General features: G+C 38.4%; 1 protein-coding gene across 4 annotated transcripts; it reads left to right on the plus strand.

Moving 5' to 3' along the window:
• Window positions 1–550: 550 nt before the first annotated feature.
• Window positions 551–21,747, plus strand: LOC139992822 (uncharacterized). Of its 4 annotated transcripts, none has more exons than XM_072014037.1 (15): window positions 551–679; window positions 3,135–3,508; window positions 6,194–6,337; window positions 10,800–10,945; window positions 11,027–11,199; window positions 12,715–12,985; window positions 13,098–13,220; window positions 13,310–13,480; window positions 13,820–13,980; window positions 14,068–14,321; window positions 14,394–16,709; window positions 16,803–16,958; window positions 17,042–18,795; window positions 18,880–18,990; window positions 19,069–21,747. In XM_072014037.1, exons 2-15 carry the CDS (start codon window positions 3,448–3,450, stop codon window positions 20,341–20,343), a joined length of 7,116 nt encoding a protein of 2,371 aa, XP_071870138.1. In that variant the 5' UTR covers window positions 551–679; window positions 3,135–3,447; the 3' UTR covers window positions 20,344–21,747. The 4 variants fall into 4 exon arrangements, with proteins under 4 accessions (XP_071870138.1, XP_071870139.1, XP_071870136.1 ...); XM_072014038.1 differs by having other exon boundaries at window positions 14,394–16,358; XM_072014035.1 differs by having other exon boundaries at window positions 14,394–16,958.
• The last annotated feature ends 3,188 nt before the right edge of the window (window positions 21,748–24,935 follow it).

Below are 24,935 nucleotides of genomic sequence, written 5' to 3' on the forward strand. Positions count from 1 at the left end.
CGACTCAATCACTATGTCGATGACGATCTCCTTTCAACGCTCGACCTACAGTCAGATATCGACCCTTTTTTGGTTATCACCTCGATCGATCATGGTTTATAAAATTTCTGGAACATTACTTTCATAGATATCCGATCTCTGCGCAAACGTATCATTGTTCCCATATAACAATGACCATTTATATTTTCTAACAAACTATAAAAAAAACCCGCTCAAACCATGAGAACATATAAAAAAATTCCAAGCTTTACGAGTAAAGAAGTAGTAAGAATGAAGTATACATAATATAACATACGCAAATGTATCTATTTTGGAATCAATCATCCAATGTAAAAACCAGCGATTTGTTATTAACAACGGTCAATCATGAGCTGGAGAAGGCGCAGTGAATGTGACGCGCGTTAATTCGTAATACCTTTCAACGCAAAGTAATACGCGAAACTTTCGATGACGTAACATAGGTACGTGCAACGCTGATCATTGTCGATTAGCATACGTCGCTGATTAATCCACCGGACAACTGAGTACAGACTCAGTTTGTACAAACGATAACGTAGATGCTGGATACCGGATAGACCGGTTAACACGTACAGCATTATGAGAAGGATGATTCGAAATGCTCCAAGTACAGTTGGAGCGAAGCTGTCGTGAAGCGTGCTTCTGGTCAGCTGTGAATCAGGTACAAAGGACATGTTTTTTCCTCTGAAAATAATCCAGATCGCGAAGCGTGAAATAAAACTTTGCAGGCGGCGCGTTGACTCACCGTCACAAGAACGCGTTTCCTCGTCCCTTTCTCGTCCTCTCGCGAAAGAAATACGATGTTTCATCGTGCACGGCAGCATCGTACTCGTTGCAACTATCTTTCGAAAGGTCAAAAAAGATTCTGTAAGGATGCTCAGGCTGTCCCAGATTACAGCAGGAGGATCATCCCTGAGATGACAGCCTAACGAATGACAGTGTAAACAGCGTGTCGACGAAAGTGTTAAAAGCGCTTGGCAGTTCGATTGCAGAAGCGGAGTCCTGCTTATCCTAACTCGGTCGTTTAATAAGGCACTAATCTTACGCAGCATGGTGTAAATCGTTAACAATAGTAGGAGAATTACTGGAGAAAAATTGATTCGATCTGTAGTCATCGTGAAAAGTGATGCAATTTCTTATTTTTAAATGGCACTAGCACATATATATAATTTTTCTATTAAATTTAACAAGTTTTTCAGACGAAGCAATTTTGTTTGAGCACAAAGGCAAGATCGAATCGTGTGTGCTTGGTATAAAATGATATTTTTGGGACAAAAAAGTTGCCTTGGAAAGGGCTAGTCGAAATCTGATACGTTTGTACATCCAGGTTTCACATGGCGGTAGCCCATTGTAACATTCAAGCAAGGCCAACGCAGTACCGTCAAAATTTGCATAAAAATCGTTGAATCTTTCCTTTGTTATTTAAAACTCGCCGAAATCCCGAAATTTAGTCACCTACCGGTTTGCTAGATCAAAGAACAGGTCCCATCTCCATATATTCAACGAAATCTCCTACTATATACATTTATGGACGCTTATAGTGCATCTTTTCGTGTATATCTTACGCAATCACGTTGCTTTGATTCGCCCACACAAGCAAGAAGCATTGCTAAAAATAACACCTTACGAAGTAATCGAAAAACCCATCGTATCCTCTCTAAGTGCTCCAATCACTATTGTCAACAAACTCAGCGTATCCGCGAAAAATTCTCCAGACGAAGTCTCGAAGTTCGTCTATCGAAAAACATTCGAAGCTTGCTATGCATTCACCTTGATCCACTGACACGGAATAGGTTGTATGTGTGTCGATCTACAATCAAATAGAGAGAAGGATCGATCGAAGGATCAGAAGTGGTTCATCTTTGACAGTGATTCGTCATTACGTAGCTCAGCGTACCTATTTTTACGTTTGAAATTAAAATGTGATTTTCTCTCTTACGAAATAATACATTTTTTCATGAGAGAAATACGTGACCCAGCTTTGCTATCAGCTATTATTTAGAGTAACTAAGTATCATAAACGAAGAAGCAATAACATCCAGTAGCTATCATCATAGTATAATATTCTCCTTTTAAGCGTGAAGGCATGAAAGCATTAGTTATTTACTGGATTGCATCAAGACAATTGACACTGAGCAACGTATATGTCAGTAATAACGAAAGAGCTAAGTTAACTTTTTTCTTGAACCCTCTGCGGTGCCATTTGAAAACTTGCAAATTACATATGCATATATCCGTGATCTTTAAGCCTTACATTATTAACAATTATTAACTCCTAGTCTTTAGATTAAAATAAGATGATTAAGCAATCCCAAATTTTTTTCTCATAGTTGTACAACATTCTACTTTTATAGTCCAACTAATTTAATGATCAATTTGTGACACGTTGACATAAACTTTCGTATCCTACTATACTTAACATATCATGCTTAAAGGCAGTAAATTATTATTGCCAGAGTATTATATTCTACTGACTTTTGCCATTAGATCTCAACAACTTCTGCGGTTTTTACAATACGCACATGTATTTCAAAAATGTCGGAACTCGATTATTTCGAATTATATATTAGAAGGATAAAACCGTCAAAGGGAGATTTCAGGATTTAAGAAAGGAAAATAAGAAAAATAATTGTTCCCTACTGTCTATTCGTTTTATCAGCGTTATGCGTTTAGTAAATAATTTTTGTAAATTTCTAAATAGTTTTTATTTTTCCTGACAAATTTGTGACTTGTGTTCGCTCTTTAAATACACACAAATTACTATCTCTTTTTCATAATTTGGTACTATAGAGAAATTAAGAAGTGAACGAAACCTAAAGTTGATCAGTTTGACTTGCGAGTTCCTCATTTTTGATATATATATATAGGACACGAAAAGGCAGTGAAATTCAAACCGTTGGGCAGTAGCGTACGTGTAACACGGAAAGTGTTCCGATCTGGGCCAGTCCGCGTCACCCCACCCGGCATCCGGTAATCCGGCGGTTCGGTGTTAACCGATCTCTCGTCTCCCCCTCGATCACTATATCCCTGCGGCTCCATCTCCCTCGGTATTTGTTCCTCGGCCGCGCTTCTATCCGATCGGTAGGGTTTACTAAGAGAGCACGAATCCTCCGAAGGTTCAGTGCGAAACGCGCTCTCGAACTCGAAGGATCCTTCGAGCTTCCTTTGATCCCCCACCTCGGACGTCAACCGGACGAAAGACGGAAAGAGAGAGGCTTTCCTTGGCTACGAACAACGCAACACCTCGTAGACGCTATTTTGTTGTCGCTGCTGTTGACTCTAACGCGGGAAACATCTTCATCGGCTCCTTCCCCTCGATGAGCGACGATCTTGGGGCTCGAGCATCGATCGTTTGGATTACAGTCGCGGACCGGATCTAACAGATCTCGGACGACACTGAACGCAACAGAGGACTGGAAAGTCAACGGGATGATCAACAGGACGTGCTTGGCGGTCCTCATTGGGCTGCTGGGTCTTGCTTGTGGCTTGCGTAAGTTTGATTTCATGTTATGTTTTTTGGGGAATTCACAGGGGTTGCTGGATATACACGAGGCACTTAGAAATCAGACCGATCTACCTTTTTCTAAGTTTTTTAATTTTAATAGCAGGATATGTCATTCGTGTTTAGTTCTTTAGAAATAAAAAGCTTAATGTCCATGCAGTTGATTAGTTTGATTTTTGTGTGGCTCATACGTGTAAATTCAAAGGGTGTTTTTAGAAATTTCTAGAATAGATACTGGTTGGCTTATTGATTTAAAAATTTGTAATTTCTTTGTGTCATGTTATTTCTTTCGTACGAAAATGTTCGATGATTATGGAAACATAAGTAAAATGCGTCCATCTGTTTGATTAGTGAGCCAAGTAAAGAAATCGGTATTTTCGGCAGTCCTATATTAATCTGTTATTAATGTATGGATCGTAACTTGTTTAAATGCTACGAGAACAGATAGTACTGAAAAATCTACGAGCAATTATACTTGAATGAGTATAGCTATATTTCAACTTAAAATTAATGAATGAAACATATCATAACATAGATTGATCTTTCACTCATTTCTTACTAAATTCATCCTTTATCTTGTACTAGTTAATTTAGTCTAAAGAAAGAAGTATGTGTCTGATGTGCTCCTTTCAAGACGCAGTCCGTGATTATGAATGAGAGCGATGAGTGGAGAGCACATAAAGAAGTGTAACTGAAATGCACTCTATTTTACGTAGATAACACGTATTTCGTGCTATTCACGTTATTCATTAAAATTTGCAGCAATTACTTACAAATTGTCTGCTCACAAAATTAATTGCTCTGCACATTCCAAATGCATTTCCGTAGTCCCGATATTCCACAACTAGATTCGTTTCCCGTGTCTTTACATTTCAACCTATTCTCATCTAATTCTCATTCCTATTCTTTCCTTTTTTCTTTTTTTTGTTTTCCAATAAATTCATAAATTCCAAGTATACACTACCAAAACACTAATAGCATCACTTAATTACGAACATTTAAAGTAATTAAACGAATCGTACTAAGACACCAAGGTTATGTCGAACGATCATGTTCAGGGCATTTCTTCGTCTCTAACACCTGCAAAACGAGGCGAGTTACCATTAATTTTCTCGTTAATTAAACCGAGCGCCATGTAAGTACCTACAATGATTGTGCGACGTCTATCGTTGCTCCCTGATCTTCTTCTTATTTCACGCGATTTCGCGATCGTTTGATATATCGGGAACGCGTTGTCCTCTAAGGTTAGATTGCGCCATTCACAACTGGAGCAACGATCCGTACAAGGACGGTACACCATTTACGCTGTTAAATCCGGTCGATCTTCACTCGTAGCACGTGCAAGAAACTCCGAGGAACAGATTCCTCTGATGGGCGGTGCATACGTTACCCTATCTTTCAGACAATCGGTAAACATACTTTCGTTTTCGAACGTAGTCGACGATCACGCGATTTGAGAAAATAAAAACGATCCACCGTCCGATCCACCGTACTTTCTCCGTCCGATCACCATCCTATCGAATTGGCGAATTTTGTTAGGCAGTCTAATATAATCTCTGACTTTTCACTGACATTGATCGATTAGATCTTTGTTTCGTGCGATAATATAATAAATTAGAAATAGCTATATTGTGGATATATATATAGAAACAAAATAAAATTTTGCAATCCTTGGAATCGTGAGACAAAAATTTTTTGCAGCATTCCTAATGCTTCGTATGAAATATAAATTTGCAACGCTAAATACCGCAAAATAAAGATTTCCAATTCGTGGAATTACGAAATAAAAATTTATAACATTTTGTATCGTGAAATAATCGTAAAATAAAGATTTGCCTCCGTTTATATTCTCCATTTATAAAACCTAAAGTGTGTACCAAGTTTAGGTGGTCGACACTTTTCTATCCTTCTTCATCGTGAGAATGCTTTCCTCGTAGTCGCTATAACAAACCCGACATTAACTGCAAAATTTATTAATAGTAAATGTCGCTAGCTAATCCGCGAGTTGTTTTCTCGTGCGGAGCATCCTTTGCATGATTCTTCTTTTTCTCGTCGACGAGTCGCAAGGCTGCACGGCTATGTAAACGACTATTATAGCAACGGTTGCATAGTGTACGCGAAGGATGATGTCAACGGCAACGTCCAATCAATACACATAACAAACGCATCTCTCGAAGCTACTAATTTTTGGCTCGTTTATATTTTCCTATACAGGGTCACGGAAAATTACGGCTCGATTCCGTTAATTCTAGTTCATCTTCTTTACAATGTAAGTCACCTCGAGCACGTTCGTTAATGGAATTGCAAACATGATATTAACAGATAAGCTCGTTGATACTTTATTAGTATAATTTTATAGTTTGTCTCATAATGATCCAACACGGATAATTTATATCCATTAATAATATAGGTTTATTATATATTAGCGTTATATAAATGATCAAACCATTATATTTTTGACACTGCATTCATTAATTAAATTTAGTAGCAATATCGAGGCTCAGAAAAATTATATTGCTTCAAAATAATTTACATAAATCAGAAAAGAACATAGTCTCTTCACTTATTTTTTTTTTTTTTTTTTTATTGCGCTATTTATTTCTTATCAATAACCTTTGTGTGATTGAATAATTGTTAGAATAGATGCTTAATTAACTTTTTAATCAATTTCAGAATGCCCGAAGCAAAAGCTATCACCAGGCAGAGAAGTAGTATGCTACACTTTCGTTTCCGACGTCGATCAGCTAACAGAGGCTGTGTGCAAATGCACCTCTTTGGTACAACAAGGCTACGACGTGCGAAATCTCTCGGTTTCTGGTAAGTCCCAGACATATTTCATTAGCGATATGATTGTCGATAATCGTATGCAGTTTCAAACTAATGCGTTAATTTTAACGTAAAATCACGGCCGTTTGAAAGACATCCCTTGATTTGCGATAATCGCGACGATCGAAGCTAGACGATTATGTCAGACGATTTCTTTGTCGATATGAACAAAACAAAACGTGAAGAAGACATCGTAGTAACGTACTATATCCGGAAAGGAACATTCTTGGAAATAGATGTTTTAAAAATTTCAAACGATTAAGATTTTTCGAATTGATTAGTTTTAATCGTAAATCATAATGCAAATTGATAAATGTAATAAGATAGAATGTGCATACGATGAATTAGAAATTTATTAATTAAAGAATACGTGTTATTTTAAACATTTATTCCAATCGTATGGAAAGACCGCAACGTCGAAGGTAATTACAATCCTTAAGTGGTTTAACTTGGAAGATTCTGTCGAAGGTAGGAAAAACTTTCTAGAAAGGAAACCGAGGTAGTCTTAATAAAAGTGCCGTGAGTGGAAATAAGATTCCTCTTAATGTCATGTCGAAACAGTGAGTAATAATTTTTTAACGTATTTTTCAGATTAAATGTTTATCGATAAATACGTGTATCAAGAGTTTAACGGTGCATAATTCATATGATTATACGTTCTGCGATTGCGTAAATGCATACCATCCATATAAATATAGCTGTATCCTTGCACTTGCAACAGGATATCGAAATCCAACCACAACGGGCGGTATATTCTTACGTCTAGTGATATCGTCAGCATTGAGAAATCAACTCTCGGTTTCCGTCATCAAAACTTGTGTAGATGCGTAATTTATAATAATGATCCTTCTATGAATCTTACTCGTTTCAATGAAATTCTTCATTTTTCAATCAGGATGACCAATTAACATATATTAGTTTGATTATTCGACGATACGGAATAAGAATGATTTACATTGTTATATAATTGACGGTCATCATATCTCTTCTTGTTATTTGAGATTTTAGAAGAGAATAGTTGCATAATTATACGTGTTCGCGTCGGCTATTTTTGGTGGATCTTGCCATCTTTATTATCACGATTAACGATCGCTTGTCATCGTTTTAATACGAGTTCATTGGCTCTTCGCAGTCGGCTACTACAGATTTTATCAATAACCGTAGTGATCGCTGAATATTTGGAAACAATGTTCGTGATATTTATGATATCGAATATGAATTATGAAAATGAACGTATTTTAATTAAGACTTGTCATAGTTAAAAAAGAAAATCAGAAATTCATATGCCAAATTTATGTACTCAAGATTTAATAAATTAATGTCAAAGATAGACGTGTTAAAATCGAAAGGAAATTCTAATCGCAAAGAAAACAAAGTCAAAGACTTCCCTTGAACCGCATGGGCAAAAGAATCTAGAAAGGAAAATTTGCTTTGTGTCGGAAGTGCATCCAGAATATATAAAATCGAAGCAGAAACGTGTTTGACACGGGACATCGCGTCGCTAAAATATTCATACGAGACAATGCTCGATGAATATTCAAGCGTGAATAAACGATGTTAATCCTCGACGAGTATCACACATTTTACACCCTTTTATTCGTGACAAAAGTTAAATCTCGAAGGTTCTAATATGCCAATTAATTCGCACCTTTGGATCAACAGAATCGCAACGAAACGATTACATTGCATAATCTCAACAAGCTTGTCACTTCGATCTTCTACTGTTTTCCAGGGACATTTACTTACTTAACAAAGGTGTCGAAATAGTTGCAGCATTTAATCGATTGCTTATCAATCATATAATTAACGATGCTCGAGACTTTCAATTAAATCTCTCGACTTCTTGTAAAAGTATTTTCACTTTTACGTACACCTGTGTTCAAAAGCATGAGGATACTTCAAATTTTCAGTGCAATTATCCAGTATAATTTTTATTTCATATGAAAGGTAAAATATTTATTGAATTATTTCTCGCATATTTCCTCTAAAGTGATACGAATGAAATATGTAAAATTTAGTAATATTTATTATAGTTAAGCAAAAACACCGTAATACTTTTGAACAGCGATATATCTTGTATCTTCGTACCCCTCGATCATCGTTGAATAATTTACATTTTTTCGCAATTAATTTCCCTATTAATTCTGGAATTTTATCAGCAAACATGTCACGTGGCTATATTCAACATTTCATTTCATACATTTCATACATAGTATGTTATGCCATGAAGAAATACATCGGCATGAATTTTCTTTTTCCTTTCGGATATTTATCCATATTCAGTTCGACTTTTCGATTGGCACGCGTAATGAAGTCAATGCCATTGTTATTAAGTGGTTGCAACAGCGTTGTTTGTCCCCATAAATCTCGCCAACTTTTTGCAACCGTTAAACTCGCAAAAATCGGACGGCGTGCGAAACACCGTTAAAGCACGATCTGTTGCGCAACACGAAAAACGCCCCGGTGAAAGAAGAAGAAGAAAAAAGGAAAGAGGCTGGTTTCGAAATTTCACCAAAATCAATTTGTTATGCATAACAGAGCGGTGGTCGGCTGACGACGGTATGTCACGCGTGAAATTCGATATCCGTCGGGCAGACCGCGGATCACAGGATCGAGAACGAGATGTGTAAAAGGAAAAAAAAGAAAAATAAAGCGAAAAAGGGGGAGAAAAGAGAGGAAAAAACTGAAAGAAACGCAAAAAGGAACAAAAAGTTCGAGACGTGAGAAAGAGAGACGAGGACAGAAGTGTCTACACGAATCTCACGTTTGTGACATAATCGCGCGAAAACGAGCTGCGTGCTGATCCTTCTTTTTCTCTGGTCGGTGTACCCTTGCCATGAATGGTTGCGGCCGACCCGCCTCGTTTCGTGGAAAAAAATATCTTTTTGATAACGACGGAGCCAGTTTCAATTAAATTCGAATGGCAGCAACGAATTGGAACGGGTTCAATGTGAAACTTCGTTTCTTCGTTTTGTCTTCGGCCAGTGTGCTAATTGGTACGATTGCGTGTTTCGTGACAATATTTTTAGACGCCGAAGGATTGACTTTTTGTCGATACAGGGTGTTAAAAAATAAGGATCAAGAATTTCATGGGTACACCGAGAGGAGCAAAAGTGCTGAATTTACAAGAATTAACAGATTTTAAAACGTAAGGTCAATGTTTCAAGACTGTTTTGTTTTTTTCTTAACATTATACATTCGTAGAAAAATTGAATTGCTTTCACCGACTATGAATATAGAGTCGTGTCGCCATGCAAAAAAAAAAGACTGTTCTTGCTATATGTGTTTGGATAAGTTTCGAAAAACATCGCATGTCCATACCAAATTCGTGCATGGGTGTGGCTAATGAAACGCGAGGACGGTGGCGTTGAAAGTGGTTCTTATAGATGATCCAGATGTAACAAATATCACTTTCCCTCGCGCGCTGCTGAATCTTATTTTGCGTGTCAGCGTCCAATCTTGTTTTTTTAACATCTAGTCTCTTTCTTGTCTGATAAATATTCCAAAGAATAATAGGACATTTGCGAATCTTTTTTTAATTCAACGCTTTCACTCGTTTGTAAGAATGAATAACATAATTATGATACAATGTTCGTGTATCGATACAATTATCGCGTTTCATACGACGTAACCTGTTATGCGAGTATAATTACATGTTGTAAAAATTACTAAAAGGAATCCATCATCGAACTTGTAATTGATTTGCTTACGTATTACCAAATTTCGACTAAACCAGTTTCCATGTCCTCCTTTTTATACGTAATTTCAAAGAAAAAATGAAAAGGTAATTAAAATTATATAATTTTAATGACATATGTCGCCAATAATTACGCGACGTACTTTGGTAATTTCTCTCTATTAACATCATTCCTGAATGTAATTCGTTTTTTAAATATTTATTGTACATAATGTTTGAAGGTATATACGAAGTATTGATAAACGAGACATATCGAAGAATGATAGAAAATTTTAACTATAAGGATGCTATGCCTTTACAAGGGACCGGGTAATAGGAAGTAATTTTTACTGTCACGGCCAATTACAAAAATACGTGAAAGTTCGTGATTAACTATATTATGGAGACAAAGATTTCGTTTCACCTAACAGCATCGTGTCGAGCTGATTGTGCGACGAAATCAACAATCACATGGAAAGGAAGGCGGAACTTCTTACGGGCAGTTCTTTTTATTTGTAAGCGTTACTATCGCAAAATCTGCCTTACAACCAAGCCAGTTTTATGAAAGTATACCTTAGGAAATGTGAACTGCGAAATTCAAGGAACATAAGAAGACGACGTGGCAGTAGAATTGTAAAGAAACAAAGATCGATAGAAATGTAAAAAAAGTTACAAATAATGTTACTTGTTATGTTAAAAATTTGTCGTCATACCTTTTATTCTTTTCTCTCTTTTTTTTTTCATTGCAATCATCTATGCATTTTACGTATTTTTCAGGATTCGAAGACTTTCAGAAGTCGTTGAAGAAAATTATTCCAACACTTCAGTTCGTGGTTTCCGTGGACGACCCTGGAAAAACACTAAGCACTTCCGGTACAGTTCGTCAAGAGATCACCGCTCGTTTGATCGGAGTTTTGAAAGAGGCAATTATTTATCCATACTATCTGTCAGTTTAACGATATTCTGCAGTTCTCTCTCTAAAGAATTTTGATCGATTTTCACAGGTTGATGGAGTCGAGTTAAACATGACTGCAGGATCAAAGGAACGTTTGGTTCACTTTGTAAAGGGTTTGAAAGACGAATTGGTGAGAAAATCATACGATAAGAGAATATTCCTGGTTCTACCCACAAAATCAGAGGAATTGGCTAAACAATTCGATCTGAAAGAACTGACCAAGTGAGAACTTCTCTATTTCGTTTAATCAATCTATCTAACATTAAAAAATATTTCTAAGAGTAGTAGATACTTAATACTTCGCATTAAATTATGGTTTGCTAGAACCAAACAAGAATCGACCTTTTTCAAGATTAGTTTCCCTTTCACGAATTTTAATAATTTCGATACTCTTTCTTTTACACAAGTAAATTCGTATATAAATAATCAACATATTACCTGTGTGCATAAAATGTTTCATAAAACGTTATAGCGATCATCCATCAGAAAAAGATCTCATTACGGCAATAAATATGTTTAAAGATGTAATCGCTATTCGCTACTTTTCTATAATTAAATACTACGACACTCTTCGACTTTCCATATCTTCTGATCTTCTGTCACAATCACTACCTTTTGTGCGTCAAAACGCGTCACAAAATCTCTGTACACGCCTAGACCAGACCTGAGCTAGACACATTCTACGAATCATGTACCGGGTACATTTAAGTTCATGAATTATTGACCGACAAGTTAAGTGAAAACGGATTTAGTAAAAACTACTCATCCATGTTCGGTGTATCTGCCTAACCTTGTGCCAGTTGCCGGCTGGATAGGTTGTTAGGAATGCAGCGACGAGTCGATGCACCACTTGATCGTACGATTGTCCGCGGATTTTCACGCGCCTTGCAATTAACGGAATAGCCGTCAGACAGTCATCGTACCGTTCGGTATTTTTTCATTGAATATGGATAAGGGATCAGGTGCAAGGAACGAGACAACCGTGAATGCGAATGAGATCGAAACGACGACGAAAGTCATCCGCGTTGAAAAGATCGTGACACAGTGGGGACGTCATTGCGCGAAATGATCCGCTCTTTTGTACGCGTTTTATTGCTAACTAGATTCTGAGACGAAAAGTCCTTTCTGTTTTGAAAAGTATCAAGCAAATGCTTTCTTTGATTTTTTATAGGCTCTATGGTAATCATTTCTCTGTAATCTTTAACTCGTATAATTTCTTTTCGTATCTCTCGCGAAGTAATAATAGAACTTTGAGAGTTTAAGGGTAGAGCTTCGCACACATATCTGTATTTAAAACAATATTCCTTAGAAAAGTGCAAAAAGAAAAAGGATCGACCGATTTATTCATAGAACTATGACAAAATATTCAAATTACAGACTTAAATAAGTAAGCGAGTACATAAATGCTAGACAAACCATGCCCATAGTTCGCATATAATACACAGGATGTTTCATTGAATATGGATGACTTGAGAGTATTCGAAGCGGTTCTTGAAATATAAATGAGATCGCTCTCAATGTGTTCTCTAGTCGACACTTTGAGGCAATTATAATCAGCTTATGAGATAAGCAGCACGTTCTATGGAATAATTACATTGTTTCGAAACACGAATATGATTCATAGAATTTAATAAATCGAATGGCGATTATTTATCTAATTTTTCCTTTTTGCTTTTTTTTCTTTTACATCCGTAAACATATTGATGCAAATGACGATGAGATGTTTTTCGCTGACAGATATGTGGATCTATTTACGGTTCCGACGCACTACTTGGTCGAAGATGACGAGGCCAATCACACTTTTCATCCGTCAAGATTGATGGGTCTCTTCGACATGTTTAACGCCGACAGTTTGATCGACTTAATCAGCGGTTTGGGCGCGCCTAAGAGAAAAATTCTGGTGTCAGTACCAGCCACTGCGTACAAGTTTACGCTAAAGGATCAGGACGATAATGCCCCAAGGGCGCCAACTGAGGAGATGCAACCGGTTACCATTGATCAGAAACAGGTGTGACATCAATGATTGTTGCGAACATATTTTACTAACGCTTGACTGATAAATAGAACGTATGGAGATTATAATCATTGCATACGATTAAACTTATCGGCTATTTTTTCAGTTATGCGATTTGATGAACAACGGAGAATGGACGGTGGAAAGGGACGAAGACCTTACTGCTCCTTATGCTTTCAAAGATAAAATGTGGATTGCTTTCGAAGATAGAATATCTCTATCTATAAAAGTAGGGACTTTTCACTTTTATTATTGAGTTTTGGTTTTGAGCATTTTGATAGATGGCTTTGCGACGAATTGTTCTTTTTCTTTTTTAAGGGAAAGTATGTACTGCTTCGAGATCTTCCTGGATTGGCTGTGCATGACGTAGAGAATGACTTTAAAACTAATTGCGGGATGCCTCTTACATACGAGGTTCATCGATCGTTCTCGAATTTCAAGAGGAAATCGAGAGCCGCTGTTTTGAACGCTTTGGAAGATGATCTACATGTAAATAAATATATTTATAATAATTATGCTATATATTATATTACATTTCATGATGTTAGTTAATGTTTATTGGCTGAAGAATCAGAATGTTCATTAGTACGCCACCTTTTGGTGAAAGCTCAGATCACAGACTATGTACCAGTAGATGGCAATATTCAGTTAATTTCAACGTTGTTTAAATTAATTTCAGTTTAGATCAAATTTAAAAATTAATAGAAGTAAATTGTTATTTTTGTACGCTTTATTAATAGTATACAATTAAGTATCAGTACTTCGTTTCTTTATTAGTACAAATGTTATAAAGTGTTCGATTAATTGTTAAATAATTTTTAATTTCAGCAAAAAGAGCTTGAGTACTCGACTAAAGTCAAGTCATCCGATTTTCGAGTTGTTCGCGTAGTAGACACCGAAGGACACATCAGAGTTGTTCGAGAAAACACGCAAACCGAATTTACTTGCTCTAGACAAGGATACTTTGTCCATCCTAAAAGTTGTAACAGGTACATCACTATCCGCAGCGAATTAATCATTACTCGAATATTATTTCGCTTCTTGTTATAATGGAAATGTCCTACTTGTCCCTATAGATTCTATCGATGTGTTAAATTCAACCAAGAAGTGGAAGATTACTCCGTATTCGAGTTCGACTGTCCAGCAGGTTTATCATTCGACGAGCGTACAGAAGTTTGTGTTTGGCCAGGCTCCATGCCTGAGGGATCGCCATGTCCTGGAAGTAGCGAAATTGCGCCAGTAACTCGAATAAGGTTCGAGTGTCCTTCCAAATCTGGCTACTATGCGGATCCCCAAAATCCCCGTTGGTTCTTCGCCTGCATCGACCTAGGTTTATATCTTGCGTTGAATAATTCTTCAATTCTGTTCGAGACGTTTCATTAATTAAAAATTCTGATAACAGGAGGTCCTGAAATAATGGCTTACGAATTTCGTTGCCCGTTCGGTCTGATCTTCGACGAGCAAAAATTAATTTGCGAGTGGCCTTGGTTGGTAGCAGGCTACTCTGGTACTGGTTATACAAGATCTGAATATGACGGAGGGTATTATGGCACTGGAACTACTGCAGGTACTGGTGGATACTATACAGGAGCATTACCTCATGGTTACACGGGAACATCAGGAGGAGGAGGGTACACTGTTGCTACTGGATCAGGATTTTCTGGAGCAGCTGAAGCTGGTCATGGATCGTCGTTTGGACACGGAACAGAATATACTGGAAGTGGGAAAGGAAAGGGATACAGTGGAAGTGGACAAGGAGCAGGATACACTGGATCAGGTGTAGCTGGTCATGGAACTTCATATGATGGTCAAGGAACTGGTGGTTATTCTGGAAGAACTGGAAGCGGATATTCCGGAGCAACGGGAGCTGGTCATGGAACCACATATAATGGTCAAGGTTCTGATGGTTACTCTGGAACCACTGGAAGTGGACACTCTGGAACAGGAGGTGCTGGTTATGGCACTAAATATACTGGCCAAGGATTTGGTGGACATTCTGGAACAACTGTAAGCGGATATTCTGGAACAGTAGGAGCTGGCCATGGAACCACATATAGTGATCAAGGGTCTGGTGGATACTCTGGAACAACTGGAAGTGGATATTCTGGAGCAGCAGGAGCTAGTCATGGAATATCATATACTGGTCAAGAAGCTGATGGTTACTCCGGAGCAGGAGTAGCTGGTCATAGAACCACACATATTGGTCAGGGTTCTGGTGGTTACTCTGGAACCACTGGAAGTGGATACTCTGGAACAGGAGGTGCTGGTTATGGCACTAAATATACTGGCCAAGGATTTGGTGGACATTCTGGAACAACTGCAAGCGGATATTCTGGAACAGCAGGAGCTGGTCATGGAACCACATTTAGTGGTCAAGGTTCTGGTGGTTATTCTGGAACCACTGGAAGTGGATACTCTGGAACAGGAGGTGCTGGTTATGGCACTAAATATACTGGCCAAGGATTTGGTGGACATTCTGGAACAACTGTAAGCGGATATTCTGGAGCTGCGGGAGTTGGTCATGGGTCCACATATAGCGGTCAAGGATCTGGTGGACATTCTGAAACAACTGGAGGCGAGTACGCTGGAGCAGCAGGAGCTGACCATGGAACTTCATATACTGGACAAGGATTTACGGGAACAACTGGAAGTGGGTACTCCGGCACAGGAGCAACTCAAACATCTGGTCATGGATATTCAGGAACTGGCACGAGCTATACTGGATCGACTGGTAAAGCAGGTTATGGAGGATCAACTGGCACAGGATATTCAGGAGGAACTGGTATGGGTCAAGTATCTACTGACACTGGATTTACTGGTGCAGGAATTATTGAACAAGCAGAGAAAAGTGGAACAACTGGTACAGGCTATACTGGATCCACGTATTCTGCTGCTGGATCTACTGATGGAGGATATTCAGGAACAAAGGGAGGATCTATTGGTGGAGGGTATCCAGGAACAAAGAGTGGGTTTAGTGGTGGAGGATATTCAGGCGCAACTGGGGGAACTACTGGAGGATATGCAGGGTCAGGTGGTATTCATGGTGGATCTACTGGCGGAGGATACGCGGGATCTACTGCTGGCGGATATATAGGAGCAGGAACAACTGGCGCTCATGCGGGATCTACTGGAGGATATGCAGGGTCAGGTGGTATTCATGGTGGATCTACTGGCGGAGGATACGCGGGATCTACTGCTGGCGGATATACAGGAACAGGAACAACTGGTGCTCATGCGGGATCTATTGGAGGTTATGCAGGGCCAGGTGGTATCCACGGTGGATCTACTGGAGGAGGATACGCGGGATCTACTGCTGGCGGATATATAGGAACAGGAACAACTGGTGCTCATGCGGGATCTACTGGAGGTTATGCAGGGCCAGGTGGTATTCACGGTGGATCTACTGGCGGAGGATATGCGGGATCTACTGCTGGCGGATATACAGGAGCAGGAACAACTGGTGCTCATGCGGGATCTACTGGAGGATATGCAGGGCCAGGTGGTATTCATGGTGGGTCTACTGGCGGAGGATACGCGGGATCTACTGCTGACGGATATACAGGAGCAGGAACAACTGGTGCTCATGCGGGATCTACTGGAGGATATGCAGGGCCAGGTGGTATTCATGGTGGATCTACTGGCGGAGGATACGCGGGATCTACTGCTGGCGGATATACAGGAACTGGAACAACTGGTGCTCATGCGGGATCTACTGGAGGTTATGCAGGGCCAAGTGGTATTCACGGTGGATCTACTGCTGGCGGACATGCAGGACCAGGGAAAGCTGGTGCTCATGCAGGATCTATCGGAGGATATATAGGAACCTCAGGAGGTTACGGTGGATCTTCAATACCTGGACAAACCATTACATTTGGTACTGGACAGTCACAAACACCAATTTATGTTTCTTCTGGCACAACTGGAGCTGGATTAGACCATGGTGTAACCAGTATATATTCACAAACTCGTAAGTTTATTCTACAAAACCATCTTATCTGTACTCGGACGAAATTAAAATATGTATATAATTTATTTTCATTTAACTTATAGCTGGGCCTATTATCGTGGAGAAACCTGAGAAACCAACCTGTCTCACGAACCTGTGTTATGGGTCTTCTCAACCATCAGGTGGTCAGACCCTCGTAACAGACGACTATGTTTCAAGCCATGGAACTATTTCTGGAACAAATGTTTACCAAGGTACGACTGGATTCCCTGGAAGCTTGAATGTTACTTTTGGAAGCCACGTACCTTCCATTGGAGGCGTTACGTATCATGGAGGCGTCACACCCGCTGGTGGCTATACAGTGGCAGGTACAGGTGCTATCGTGACAGGACACGGTATTCAAGGATCGATCATCACTGGAGGCTCCACTCCAGGGACGCTCATTACCCATGGAGCTACCCCTGGCGCAATCTTCACAGGTTCTTCTGACCAAGGCACCATAATAAGTGGAGGAAGCCATCCAGGATATACGAAGACTGGTCTAAGTTCACCTGGCTATGTAATTAGTGGTGGAGTCAAGACGGTATTCCCTGGTTCAGTCAGTTCTGGAACGACAGTTTACGGAACACCTTCACCTGGTGTCATAGTAACTGGAACACCTTCACCTGCTGTCGTAGTAACTGGAACACCCTCACCTGGAACTATTATAAAGGGTCAATCGAGTCCTGGAATAATTCTTACAGGACAAACAGTTCCTGGAGTGTCTATTGGGGGATCTATTGTGCCAGGAACAGTCACTGGATCAGGTTTTCCATCGCATCCAGGGGCTGTTACTCCAGGATCTTCATTTGGAACTAAGATTGGAACCACACCATCGACTTATGTCACTGGCTACAAAACTAACGAATACCATGACAACGGAGGACGTGGTACCATTAGATTTAACAATGGCGATGTGACCACCAAATACACAGAAAATGATATTCCAGATTATAGACCAAGTGGTGGCAATACTTTGCCAGATACTCTCATTCCAGGAAGCAAAGGTATTCCCGGTGTATCGATATCTAGTGGCTTCACTAAGACTGGACCTACCAAGACAGGCTTTACCACTGCTACTTTAGGTGCTGGTGGTAGTTACGTAATTAGCACTGGAAAAACTAGCCCCCCACCTAATCCTGACCATATTGGCGCCAAAGCTTTCGAAGGCAACGTGGCGGGATACCCGAAATCATCTACCAAGAGCAGTGCCAAGACTTATTCAGGAACATTCTCAACTTATGGTCCAGGCTTCAGTCAGGGACCTTCGAAGGGCACTGGATATTCCTATCCCACACCTAGCATTCCATTTGATACAGGAGTGACGAAGAATTTGCCTATTTCTTCGACAGAGAGTGGCATCTTTAGTGGAACTACTCCAACGCCGTTCTTGAAGGTTGAAGTGCATAATACACCAAAATTCGGTGAGACCGGATTCACCAGTTCACCTGCAGTTGTGAATACGTATCAGAAACCAAGTGGCTTTACGCGTGCATCATCTCCAACTGGAACACCTGTGCTTTATACCACTGGTCCATTGGAAAATTACAAGACGACTGTCTTTGAAGCGGCTAAAGTTCCAGTTACAATTTCTACTATTCACCCAGTGATCGATACTGGATATCAGACTGTGATATCGTCGACGCCATTGCCTGTAACTATAAGTCAAGATAAATTTGGCATTCAGACCAGACCTCAGTTTAGTTTTGGAACAAAGACTTCTCAACCTGGTATATTCGGAGACCGAGGTTACGTTTCTAGCACGACACCAACGACTATATTTAAAATATCATCGAAGTATCCTTCTGGAGAACCACAGGTATGATTCTTTACAATTTTCGTACATAAAAATGTAATTCTCTTGTTATATGATTTATTGTAATTCTACGGATGGAATTTTTAGTATGATTATGGACCTACCACTCCTTCATCTGGTTCTGGATACTTTACAACTTCGAAGAGCGTGTTTGAACATGTGACACCGTCTGGAATCTCAGAGTCACCGAAACCACAGGTGAGATTTTAATAATAATTATACTAAATCACTGATTACTAATTATCAATATTTACTAAAAAAATATTTCCATTTCAGACTCAGTATATACCTGGCGAATCTATTTCGCCAGCCATTGGAGTAACTTACAGAAAACCATTCCCATTACCTGGTGTCACCTATCAACAAGAATTCACACCAGCATCTGTCAAATCGTACACCACTGCTCCATCGGGCATAGGATCAGGTCCTGGCTACAAAGGATCGCCTACGAACATAGCAATTCCCAGAGATGAAGTCGGAAAGCTCGTTACAAATTACAACAGAGGCACCACGAAATATGTTCCAAACCAATACGACGTTTACACAACAGGATCCGCAGCAGGAGTCGATTATTATCAGTCCCAGTCGAAGTTCAAACAAGGTTACGATTCATCGACACCATCCTCAGTTCCTAGAACACAGTCTCCTCTCACAGTGACGACTTACTCCGGAGGCTACTCGAAACCATCTTCAGGTATCACGTATCAGACCACTGCCAAGTCTACAGCTGTAGGTAAACCCAAAGTGATTGTGAAGTGGAGCGATCTGCACCCTCTTCTCCTTGGAAAATTAGGAGCAGAGTGTACCTGCAGAGGAGATCCTTTCGCTAATCTCAGAGGTCCTGGCTCCAAGTTGATCAACTCGTCAAAGGGCAAAGTGGACTTGTCTAATTATGACGAGTCAGAGATTTATGTAGATCTTGAGAAGGAAGGATCCTACGAAGATCAAGATTACCAAGTGACCAACTACGAATCGTCTTCGAAACAACCAGTTAAGATCTATAATGAACTTTCGAAAGCTCTAGGAGCTACAAGCATTCAAGTTCAAGAAAAGCCATCGTCCACGTACTTACCAAGTGTTACTCCTTCCGTGGGAGTAGGAGGTCGCACTTCGGGCCTTTCAGGTCATGGATTAACTGCCAATTTCAGATCTGGAAAGAGTCTGAGCAACGTTGGATCTTCTATCAACTCGATTGGAGGTGGTAAAGGTTTAGCTTCCACTGTGGACCATTCTGTCATTGGTCCTATCGATGGTTCTGTCAATAGTTCTACTGACGATTCTGTCGTTGGTTCAATCGATCGTTCTGGAGAGTATGAGGATAGTGTATCGGAAGAGATTATCGATGGAGCTACCAATTGTGCCAGACCAGGTCTGTTTAGACACCCTAACTTCTGCAACAAGTTTTATGCCTGCCATTGGGACGAGTGGAAGAAGAAGTTCACGCTTCACACGTTCAACTGCCCCGTGCATTTAACCTTTGACAATGGCGCGGGTGCTTGCAACTGGCCTAGCATGGGCCCCGCTTGTCAAGACAATAACTTGTTAGTTTAGATGGTTCACTGTTGTTGGGGAGGTCTTATGGATCTCGCATACCGCGGTCTTCTCGTGACACCTTCATTTTTTAAAAACTGGAGATGGAAATTTGAACGCAGAGAGTTCTTATTATAAAAGTTACTGAAAGAAGATAATTCTATGAATTTTGTAAAATTTTTTATATAATCTTAGATTAATTTGCTACGTTTAAATTTTATACAATCTTTAAATATTTATTAGTCTTCTGATGTAATTCTAGATTTCTATTACGTTTTATACAACAACAATTATTTTATAGAGCATCGTAGATTGCAATTATCAGTGTACACACTTTCAGCATTATTTGTAGAATATTAGTCACACTAAAGTAATAACACGAAGTTTAAAGATATTGTTTTAATGTTTAAACGTTCAAGTTATGTGGCAAAGCATACAGAGCATGTGAGGTAACATTTAATTATAACGTAGTAACGGTATACGCTCAGTTTCTTTTTAAACTGAAAGACGTGAAACGAGTATAAGAGAATGCTTTTCCCGAGGTAACGAGAATGGAGACAAGGAGGAAGAAAGATCCAAGGCGATCGAGGTGCCGCGATGCGAAAGCACACTGTCCAGAGTGAAAGTCAAGCTGCACTCGCCGATTCGAATCGCCCGAAAGAAGTCGATAGTGTGTGCGATTCCATGTTCAAGACGAATTATTGTATATAACGTGCCCTACTCTTCTAAATTTGTAAATAACGACGAATTACCTTTAAAAAGAAGAAGATATGGAAAAAGTTTAAAAAGTTACAGAAAAGAAATTTTATTTAAATATGACGAAAGAAAAATGTGAAAATCAAACTGACGAAGTAAGAAATTGGTTCCAAAAAAATGATGAAGAGATATTTCCAATCAATTGATATTATCATTTCTGTTGATCGTCGTTGACCTGTTACTTTGATCGAATTTTTTCTTTTTTTATAATTGTGTCATTGGCGATTTATATTTGTATATATATATATTTTAGATATCGATAACACGATTTGCATAATTGACGTATTCCTTGAATTCGTTCACTTTCTTTTCTGGAGTTTTCGTGCTTCCTGTTTAATACAGGGAAGTTAATTTTGAATATTCTTTGCGCACTACTTAAGCTTGCCTTGATTCTGTGTTCATCTCGTTCCTATCTCTATTTACTATCTTTTTGCTTCTTCCCGATGCAGTTATTATTTATTTGCCGCTTGTTACTATTGTACTAGAAGTTAAGGGTATATTACGACAAAAATCCTTGAGGGATCAACGATCGTTTCTCTGCGTCGATAAGAATTTCTTTTTATTATCTGTTTTGCACACTTAGATCGGAGCTTCGATAATCGTGCCATTTTATCGTGGTTGTCTAATGTAATATTACGAACTTAGAATAAATATGATAATTGTACAAAATATGATAGAAAATAATTCCAAACTAAATTTTTCCTGGATTCAACCACTTTCCGGACCTACTTTCCTTTTATCTTTTAACTATTGTTGCATCTATATTCTAATTCGTTACGTTATTAAATAAGGAAAAGAACGCGTTTGTCATTTGTTGATACGGCCTGAGGCAAAACTTTCGTTTGTTCTATATACGAGAGGTGTGGTCACCTTCCACTTAAAAATGAAAACGTTCACAGTGACCTTTCGAATGAAATTTTCCATAAAAATTAGTTATATGACAACTTTTAAATGAATTGAATTATCATAATATTTACATTCTTCGTTGTTAATTGCTTTTGCAATTGATAGTCTCGCCATGATCTTATTACATACGTGTAAAAAATTAAACGTGATAATCCTTGATGATGAAACATTTGCAATAATCAAGCGCAGCAACGCTATATCCTATAACCTAGGTAGATAGAAAATTGTGTCAACCAGACAGCCATAATTCATACTCGACGAAGGGCATTGAGTAGATAGATAATAACGAATTCTATGCCGGATTATCCTTTCTCTTTCTCTTTGATTAAATTAAGAAAGTCTTTTAAGGAACGTGGGAGGGCAGTAGTCGTGGCAGAAGTGGCTTAATTCGTTCACAAAGTTCAACGTGTGACTCTAATTGATAGTTTCAATAGATGACTCGTTAGCATAGAAAGCAGTTTGCTAAATGAAAAAAGAATGTGGCTATAAAATCCAGTTTCTCTGCGTTAACCGCAATTGACGCGATGATGAACTACGATCACACCTAGTTGCATGATTTTCACCACTTATACCGATTCGCCTTTTCAGTGTTTAATGGCCAGATCAACATTAAATTTCCAGTTTATGAGAGAAATCAACCACGATGGAAATATCTTATGAACGAACGATATCTATTTTTCTCCACAATTAATCAGAGAGAATAGCGAGAATTGTGCGATGATTCTGATGTGTAAAATTCTACCACTTGTTGTGCGGTTGAGAAATTGAAAGTATAAAATAACTGAATCATAATTTTAAGACAATTATACATATATGTAAGTAGTTAAATAATTATCGTATCATGTGCGAGCAAATATATCATTGTTCGGAATTATACGAATGTAATATTGTTCTCTTCAGAGATTGATATTCGAGTCAATCTTTGTAACTTTAAAGATGTCCCATTTCCCATAAAAAGAAATGGAGAGTTCGTGGAGGAGGAGGAATGAAAATGGAGGTCAGTGGAAGTAAACTCTGTCTCCAGTGACCCACTGATACATTTCCATCGGCTTCATAAGTGGGTAACGCGGCACACAAACACATTAATTTCATTTTATTCCTTATTTGTGATACAATTGTTTAAGAAATGCAAAAAAATATTCGCCTTTCTCCACAGAGAATTTTTTCGTTTATTAATTTCTTCTATTTCGTCGAATTCAGATTCTTGGTAAATTTAATTTACGTAATAGTAGTGATTAGTAGATGTCAGATAGTGTGTTTGTTATATAACAAAAGTGTCGTTACCGAGAACAAAAGAAAGAAAGTTTTTGAAAAGGAAGAAGGAGAGCACGAAATGCTTGTAATTTGTAGAATTTCCTTTAACAACGAGCTCCCATATGAGCTACTAGCTACGTGATCACCATAATCATAACTTCATGCTTTCGGGTCCTTTCTATGTAATTCATGGATTGCGCAAAATTTGCACATTCTCTCAGAGAAAGAGCAGTTGTTTGACGAGATATGGCGAAGCATAATATTCTTTCGACATATTTGTCAACCACGTAATATTAATGAATTAGCATGACCAATGCTTGATTATTTCACGATGTCGAGAATTTATAATTTTATTCATATTTCTCTAAAACTTTAACAATATAACTGCAGTTCTGTGGTAACGTTTGTTAAAATTAAAGCAATTTATTAAAAAAAAAAAAAAAAAGGGAAAGTTATATGGTTATAAATAACGTAGTATTTCTATTCTGTATTCCACGTTATGTTCTACATGTGTTAAGACTTCGAGAATTGAGGAATTTATTAATTTCTATCATAGAATGTAGTAAGATTATACGTATGTTTGAAAGCGCTAATGATCGCGACCAAGTTGTTTTAAAGAATCGGGAGTACTTTCAGAAACGTGTAGAACCAGTGTACGCAACGTGGAACCGAGGAATACGTAGTTTGAAAGGAATACATAACTAATAAACGAAATAACGCGAACCGAAAGCCAAAGTGAAAGTTATTTTTAATGACACATAGAAGTCGATATATCGTAGGCGCTGGAACTTTATTCTGATGGAAGATTAGCCACGCCAATTTTTGCATAAATTTCCATACAATTTTAAATAGGAAAATGTTTCAAGACTGGTTGTCCAGTGGTATGGAATAAATTATTCGCTAATTGCATAGGCGCATATACAAGAATGGAATTGAATAACCAATGTTCACGGAACTGAAGTACCGATTTACAGTGGCGTCGAGGAAATGACCGAATTGCTAGAATTCAAACGACGTTACTGTATGTCAGAAGAGAAAATTCATTTCTATTCGCGTTCAGTTTACCTATAGAATTTTCTAGGAAATTAAGAATGAGCAACGAATCTTGTGCATAATTGAGATAATGCATACTAAACAAACGTTACCTCTAAATTGAAATGTCGCTTGCAAGCCCAGGAACATGGTCGACCGAAGAAGAAATTTATTTATTGATTATGTACACCAGTTTGAAACCAAGACTAGTCGAATAACTAGGCACTTTTTTGTATCAAATGTCATCCATTGTATATTTCAATCCAATAATCTTTATAATAATATAATTACTGTGATAACAGGCGTATGTAAATATTAAAAAATACTGACATTACACTTGATTTAAAAGAAAAAGTTTGGAAATTCTAACGAACTAAAAATTTTAGCATTTCTAATTTTCTAATATTTCTCTCTTTATATTATTTAATATTTTTTTTTTAATTAAGGCTAACACCATAGTAATAAACGCCAGATTTCCATCTCCAGGTCTACTTAACTTCGTATCGGAAAGCTTGCCAAACCGGCCTTCCAGTAATCCGATTGTCACTATCTACGCTCGGTTGTCCCTAACTGAAGTTAGCAGAGAGTGAGAAAGAGAGAGGTGGGGACTTAAGATCGAAGCACTTGACACGAGGAAAAGAAAGGAACGAGACGAGAGAGCACAG

The sequence above is a fragment of the Bombus fervidus genome, chromosome 12 (genome assembly GCF_041682495.2).
Source record: "Bombus fervidus isolate BK054 chromosome 12, iyBomFerv1, whole genome shotgun sequence".
Lineage (NCBI taxonomy): Eukaryota > Metazoa > Arthropoda > Insecta > Hymenoptera > Apidae > Bombus > Bombus fervidus.